General features: G+C 38.3%; 1 protein-coding gene across 2 annotated transcripts; it reads left to right on the top strand.

Moving 5' to 3' along the window:
* Positions 1-28: 28 nt before the first annotated feature.
* LOC127651712 (DNA polymerase delta subunit 4-like) lies at positions 29-6,866 on the top strand. Of its 2 annotated transcripts, none has more exons than XM_052137675.1 (5): positions 29-165; positions 5,969-6,064; positions 6,220-6,309; positions 6,506-6,611; positions 6,721-6,866. In XM_052137675.1, exons 2-5 carry the CDS (start codon positions 5,971-5,973, stop codon positions 6,743-6,745), a joined length of 315 nt encoding a protein of 104 aa, XP_051993635.1. In that variant the 5' UTR covers positions 29-165; positions 5,969-5,970; the 3' UTR covers positions 6,746-6,866. The 2 variants fall into 2 exon arrangements, with proteins under 2 accessions (XP_051993635.1, XP_051993634.1); XM_052137674.1 differs by having other exon boundaries at positions 5,969-6,094.
* Positions 6,867-7,419: the final 553 nt, after the last annotated feature.

Here is a 7,419-nt window from a genome sequence, read left to right as displayed (position 1 = left end):
CACGCAGTGTGCGTGTCTCCTCCCATTCTGTTAAACGTCGGCCAGCAGTGTTTTGTAAACGATCAAACCACAAAGCGAAAGTTAAAAGCCCTCTCGATGAAGACTCAGACTGTTGTCAATTTTCGCAAACAATATACCATCTGACACCATTCTAGCAACATTCAGGTGTAGTAAATAGTACGCAGTGCATTTACTGCGTAATTTTTATATATATCTGAGGAGATGCAAAGGTATTTTGTCAAGACTTTGGGAGCATTGTTGATTTCCTTGTATAAGATTTTGCTTAAAATCTTCTTAGACCGCCTTTGCTGATAATTTTATGCAATTTAATTTTAAATGAACATTGGTATGCTACAAATATATTCATTGTTAATACATTGTCATAACATAATGAGTCCACTTTGTCAAGTAAAAGGTCTTCCTGTGCTGTGTGCTACAATAATTTCCTATGAATAAACCCCAAACATTGCTTACAAATCAACATTGATTTTGAGTGTCAAACGAACACATGTTTGTTGAATTGGGATGCTGAAATAAATTCTATATCATGAATTTTAGATTCTTCAGTGAGCACATTGTGAGAGCTTAATTTAAAGGAATAGTTACCAAAAAAAGAAAATTCTCTCATCATTTAGCTGTGAAGGTCTTCACAATGCATGTGAATGGTGACCAAAAGTTTGCAGCTTCAAAAAGCACATAAAGGCAGCAAAAAAGCAATCCATATGACTCCAGTTGTTAAATAATGTCTTCAGAAGTGATCTTATTGATTTTGGGTGAGAACAGACCAAAATAAAACTGCTCACTATAAATCTTGATATCTGCAGTCTCCTTGGCGGTCATGATTTCTAGCTCGATTACACTTTTTAGTGCCATCTAATGTTCTGCACATGTGTCAAGCGCTAGGAAGTGTAATCGAGCTTGAAATTGTGATCATGCGGAGAGACTGCAATGGCAAGATATGTCGTGAAAAAAAAAGTTATATTTTGGTCTGTTCTCACCCAAAATATATTACATAGCTTCAGAAGGCATGGATTAAACCACTGGAGTTGTACTTTTACGCTGTCTTTATTTGTTTTTTAGATCTTGAAAGTTCTGATCAGCATTCACTTGCATTGTATGGACCTACAGGGCTGATATATTCTTCTAAATTTCTTTGTTTATGTTCTGCAGAAGAAAGAAAGTCACACACATCTGAGATGGCTTGAGGGTGTGTAAATTATGAGAGAATTTTTATTTTTAGCTCCACTATTCCTTTAAGAATACGTACAGTGGGAGTCGCGTGCCGCCATGCGAGGTTCGGATGTATGAACAGCGAGCTCTGAGCACTTTGCTAGTTTTAACACTATTAGTGTCATAAACCGGTGAGATTTGATACACTCCGTTCCATAACTGTTCTAGGAAGACAATATGTCAAAGAATTCAAAATATTCTGGCTCTGGAGACATTAAAAGACACTTATGTGCTCAAGCTGACATGCCCCCGGAGGCCTCGAGCCCGGGAGTCGATTTGGTTGGAGAATTGCAGGAATTGTGGCGAGAAATGTTGAAAAAGTTGGCAATGCTGACGAAGGTCAAAGGTCAACTCTTACAACAACAGAAGGTCACTTTTGCAATGATATTCCTGGCCAAATTGAGAATAGATGATAAGGATGGCTGTAACATATTTACATGTCCCCAGCAAGCGATGAACTTCATAAATTCAATGGAGTAATTTATTTTTTGGTACTCACGTTGCAGCCGAGTGGACTGACACACTGAACAGTCACTTGATTGTACGAGGAAACTGAGCACCTTTTTTGTTTCTTTTTGTGCAGGGTCCACTTAGCGGCTGGAGTTTGTTTTGTGAAGTAACAATCCTTCAGAATGTTGTGTATGAATCTGCATGTTCCTTGTAATTATGCCTCCTGTTGGCTGGAATTTGTTTTGTGGAGTATTTCTTGTTGGAGTGATTAGGTCATTTGTTGCATTCATGTAGCAACCGAGTAGGCCAGCTCACTGAACATTCATTTGACTGTCTGAAGAAAATGAGTGCCTATTCTTTGTTGTTGTGCTTGTTCTGCCTAGCGGCTGTTATGTGGATGAATCTACATGTTCTTTGTGTTACATCTTTTGTTGTGTAATTCTGTCTCACAAAATTTGTATAGAAACACCGGACTTGAGCAATCCGACAGCAAAGTTGTCGTGAGGGCTCTCGTAGGCGTACATGGACTGTTTGAGTTTAGAAGGATAGACGTCAGTTGGTGCTGTCGTGAGTGGAATTAATGCACGTTTTTCTTTTTTCTGTTTGTTTGGTTCGGGGGGGAAGTTTGGGGTTTGATTGTTGCACTAATGTTGGAATGTGGTTTTTATAATTTAGTGTTTGACACACAATCTATTTTTTGTAATATTTCAAAATGTCAAATATTAATATGGGTGGATTGTCTCTCTCCACGTGGAATGTGAATGGGTTGGGGCACCCCATTAATCAAAGGAAGGTTAGTTATATTTTTAAGCATAAGAAATATGATATTCTTCAAGAAGAAACTGAAAGCTGAAAAATGTATGGGGTGGACATGTTTTCTTTAGTGTTCAAGTAAGAGCAGGGGAGTCATTACATTCATAAGTAAGTATCCACAATTCAAATGTCTCAAACAGATTAAAGATAAATTAGGAAGAGTCATTATTGTTTTAGCTGAAATTCAGGGGCAAAGTCTTATTTTGGCTAATATTTATGCACCTAACGTTGATGATCAGGGCTTTTTTATAGATCTTGAAGGGATGATTCAAGCTGCCGTCACTCCTCATGATATAATACTGGGAAGAGACTTCAATCTATTGATGGACTCAGTCCTTGATCATAGTGAAACAAAAATGTGTAAGCCCCCTAGAGCAACACTGGATGTGTAAAAATCTTGTTCTTACAAATATTTGGAGACTTTTGAACCTATCTGGTAGGGACTATACATTTTTTTCATCAGTCCATAAGATTTATTCTAGAACAGATTTCTTTTTTTAATCTCAGTCCCTCATTTCATCTGTTGTTGATTGCTCAGTTGGAAACATTTTAGTCTCAGATCATGCACTGGCACATTTTAAGGTGTTGCCACATATGGAGAAAAGGAAATAATATTGTTGGTGCTTTAATGTAAGAGACTGCAAAACCCTGAATTCCAACAAATGTTAAAGGGTGAAATCAATGTTTATATGGAGACATCTGGTCTTCAGTATCCTCTGTGGGCATGGCTTGGGAGGCACTTAAGGTAGTTCTTAGGGTGGGATCATACAATATGCCTCATTCACCAAAAAATCCAAACCATGAAAACTCTTGGAGTTGGAAGGGAATATTAAAAGTGCAGAGACAGAGCTAAAGTGCCGAATGTCATCTGATGAATTTTTGAGATCTTATACTACAGAACTGGCAACACTTTTGCTAGAAGTTTATATGGAATCATTAAAGAATTTTTAGATGTTCTGTCTGATTCTTTAAAAAGACAAAGATCCAAGTGAGTGTAAGCATTACGTCCAATTTCCCTGATCCAGCTAGATGTAAAAATATTGTCAAAAATGTTTTAATTTAATTTTTACATTATTTTATTTTAAAAACAGTTTAAGTATTGTTATGACATCTCTTATACATATAGCTCAGATGGGGTATATTCGGGGTTGTAGCTCTTCTAATAACATCAGTCATATCATCAGTATCATGTTGTCTGTGGCGAATGACCAGACTCCGGTCGCTGCCATCTCACTTGATACTAAAAAGGCATTTGATATAGCAGAATGGGATTATCTTTTTAAGATTATAGAAATGTACTGGTTCGGGAATACATTTATTGGTTGATTAAGTTACTTTATAGGCACCTATAGCGGGGGAACAAACAAATGGATTCATTTCCGATTATGTTATAGGGTCACCCGGCAGGGTTGCCCTCTTTCTCCATTACTTTTCTGTCTTGCCCTGGAACTATTAGCAGCCGAGATAATTAAGGAGGATGATTTTCCAGGGGTGGTTGCTGGATGTATGGTGATAAACTTCTGCTTTACTCAGATTTTATTTTATTAATTGTCTCCAACCCACTAGATCTATGCCTTGCCTCCACAGAATTATTAATTCCTTTTCTAAGTTCTCAGGATACAGAGTTAATTGGTCTAAATCCGAAGCTTTGGCTCTGACAGCGTGCTGTTCATTAACGCCTTTTCAGCCGGGCACCATCCAGTAGCCCAAACAGGGCATTAAGAATTTGGGTATTTTATTCCCAACAAATTTGTGTTATTTAGTTAGAGTTTATTTTGACCCTTTAATAAAAAGGTTTTCGAGCGATGTGGGCAGGTGAGCTTCATTACATTTATCTATGATTGGGAAAGTTAATGTTATTAAAATGAGTTGTATTCCAAAATTCAACTACCTCCTACAGTCCCTTCCTATAGATATCCCCCTCTCTTATTTCAAGCAATTTGATAGCATAGTAAAGTCCTTCATTTGGAATGGTATGTCCCAGATTACATTTCAGTAAATTGCATAGGCTGATTGACAAAAGTGGGCTAGGCCTACCCAAGATTTTGTTTTATTATTATGCATTCGGGCTTCAGACATTTGGCTCATTGGTTGCTTCCATCTGAGTGAGCCCTGGTATTGAACATGAAGTTCTTGCCCCTATTTCACCATTGCAAAGCCTTTCTATCAAACTATTCAGAGAAGTTACACCCCGTTATCTCGCATTTGCACTCGGTATGGACAAAAGTGTCCAGAGTGTTTAATTCAGACATTTATTTAAATGTTGCCATGAGAATATGGCTGAACCCAGAATTATGTATTAATAATTCCCCTTTCTACTGGTCAGAGTGGATTGTGAGGGAGGTTAATACACTCGGTGACCTATATGAGAGTGGAGTGTTGAGGTCCTTTGAAAATTTGGTTCAACGTTTTGGGATTCCCAGATCTCAGTTCTTTAGGTATTTACAGCTGCGCCACCTGCTCTGTACTATTTTTTTAAGTAGTGTACACCCCCTAAAGTGGCAGATACTCTGGGAGTGGTGATTACTGCTTTTGGAAAAGGTCATGAGGCATCAGTGTATTACACCCTGCTAATTCAGAGTCTGGGGGATGGAGCTTCAACTTCTCCCAAGAGATTATGGGAGCAAGATTTAAACTTGGTATTGGAGGAGGGAGTGTGGGCTAGAACTCTAAAAAACATCAAGTCTACATCTAGAGATGCAAGGGTGCACCTTATGCAATTCAATATTTTACATAGATTCTATTGGACCCCTCTAGATTGTATAGGCTTGGTCTTAAAGACACACCCACCTGCTGCCAATCAGAAGATGGAGACACAACCCATGTTTTTTGGTGGTGTGTTAAGATTCAAGAATTTTGGTTCAGAGTTTTATGTGTGACGTATTGGGCACTCAAATTTCATTGTGCCCCAGACTCTGTATTTTAGGCGATGGGGTGGTCCTCAATATAAGGAATAAACACATAAAAATAATAAGGTCCTAACCAGTGTCATGATCACCAGACTTGTTGTTTTAAGGGGATGGAAGTCGACTGGAGTGCCCCTATTTAAGTGCTCGGTGATGGGGAGGGTGGTGGCTTTCGAAGAAGGGTAATCTAGAATACTGGGGAATTTGGATTTTTTTGTTTGGAAATGGGGCAAATATTTGGCATTCTTGGAGGGCTATCGGGGTGGGGCAGAGGGAAGAAAGGTGTAGTTATTAATGTGTGTGATTATTATATATTTGTGTGTGTGTGCTCATGTGTGACCACAGGAGTGTTTGTTGAGGTTTGGGGTGGGGTTGGGGTTGGGGATTGGGAAGGGTGGTAGTGGGGGTTAAATATTGATTCTGTGTATATCTGTTTTTCTTTTCTTTGTTTGATGTGTGAATCAATAAAACATGTTAATCTCAAGAATGCGTACCATAGACGTGTCTTATTCACCCAAGACACATTTTAGCAAACTGTGATGTTTAATCAAACAATAATTTCATTTCAGATATGACACCTAAGCGTGGCCTCATCACTGACACCTTTAAGGTTGTAAAGAAGGCAAGGAGAGGTGGCAAGAGAGACAAGTCTCATTCACCACCAGGTGGGACAGTATGTGCATGTTTAAATAAAGGTAGATCTAAGCAAAGTGAATTGTCTTGGTATCCCTAAACTGGAGCATGACAATTCAAGCAAACAAATGCTCAAGCGGAGAAACAGCTTTCATAACTATGTAATGAACCTGTTATTACTAACCAGAGCCTGAGCCCCCACAGCTGAGTCTGAAAGAAATAGAGCTACAGGAGCTGAAGGTGTTTGATCTGGACCAGAGGTTCGGACCATGTACAGGTAATCCATCCCTTTTATCAACCATTCGATCATCTGCCATTTTGCAGGATGTTCATTTAGTAAATTAAAATTTTTTTCATTATCTTCCTTATGTGGCTTCTGTTTCTGTGAAATACAAAAACTTTCAGTCTTATCACTTAGAGGTCTTGAATTAAAGTCGTCTCAAGCTTTGTCCATGTGTGTGTGCGTGTGTCAGGGATCAGTCGACTTCAGAGATGGGAGAGGGCCGCACTGCATGGGATGAATCCCCCACAGGAGATTAAAGACATTCTACTGAACACTGACCCAGAGTACACGCAGAGGTATTACGAACACACTCTCATACAGTCTCTCCCTTTTATGCATGCAGATAGAAACAAAACAATACAAAGCTTGTGTCACTATACCTTTCATTTTCTCTGTGTTTTTAAGTCTCTGGCGTGATTATCCACTCTGAATAACATGGGTAAAAGCCGAATGGTGGTGAGGAAGGAAAGAAAATACGCTTTGTTTTTGATTGTTTGACATTTTTTACTATGTTTAACCAGTTACACAACATTTTATTAAACATTTCTATATACAAATGCTATTAGTGTCGAGTCTTCCTTGAGAATTGTTTTCTCTCTTCATACATTATCTGCTACACACACAGTCAAACATATCAGTCACTTTTACAGTATTCCATGTCATGTGAATCTCACTAGTATATAATTGTGTGGTCTTATTATTGGGAAACTTGTCATAATATTCTCTCATCATTTACTTACCCTCATTAACTTTCTTTCTTCTGCTGAACACAAACAAAGATTTTAGAAGAATATCTCAGCTCTGAAGGTCCTCACAATGCAAGTAAATGGTGACCAGAACTTTGAAGGTCTAAAAAGCATATAAAGGCAGTTTTCGAGTTTTCAGAAAATCGATTCCTTTTTACCAAAATTTGGTAATGTTTTGCCCATGTTCTAAGACTTTTCTGTGAGGGTTCACACTGGAGCCTTCTTAAAAAGAAACAAACTCATTTAAGCCACAAATGCATACATAAATAAAACAGTGAATCAAAGAGAGAGAGAGAGAGGGAGAAAAAACACTTCTAATTAAATTGTACCTGACCAATGTATGCCTGTTTTTGGCCAC

The sequence above is a fragment of the Xyrauchen texanus genome, chromosome 11 (genome assembly GCF_025860055.1).
Source record: "Xyrauchen texanus isolate HMW12.3.18 chromosome 11, RBS_HiC_50CHRs, whole genome shotgun sequence".
In the NCBI taxonomy this organism is placed as follows: domain Eukaryota; kingdom Metazoa; phylum Chordata; class Actinopteri; order Cypriniformes; family Catostomidae; genus Xyrauchen; species Xyrauchen texanus.
The sequence above is the reverse complement of the archived record's forward strand: the minus strand, read 5'-3'. Positions and strand labels throughout refer to the sequence as shown.

What these genes read in the sequence shown, in the direction of transcription:
- LOC127651712 (XM_052137674.1), top strand. Translation starts at nt 5,971, where the DNA reads ATGACACCTAAGCGTGGCCTCATCACTGACACCTTTAAGGTTGTAAAG. An exon ending in ATGTGCATGTTTAAATAAAG is followed by an intron (nt 6,095 to 6,219) that starts GTAGATCTAAGC and finishes ATTACTAACCAG; the next exon opens with AGCCTGAGCCCCCACAGCTG. An exon ending in GAGGTTCGGACCATGTACAG is followed by an intron (nt 6,310 to 6,505) that starts GTAATCCATCCC and finishes TGCGTGTGTCAG; the next exon opens with GGATCAGTCGACTTCAGAGA.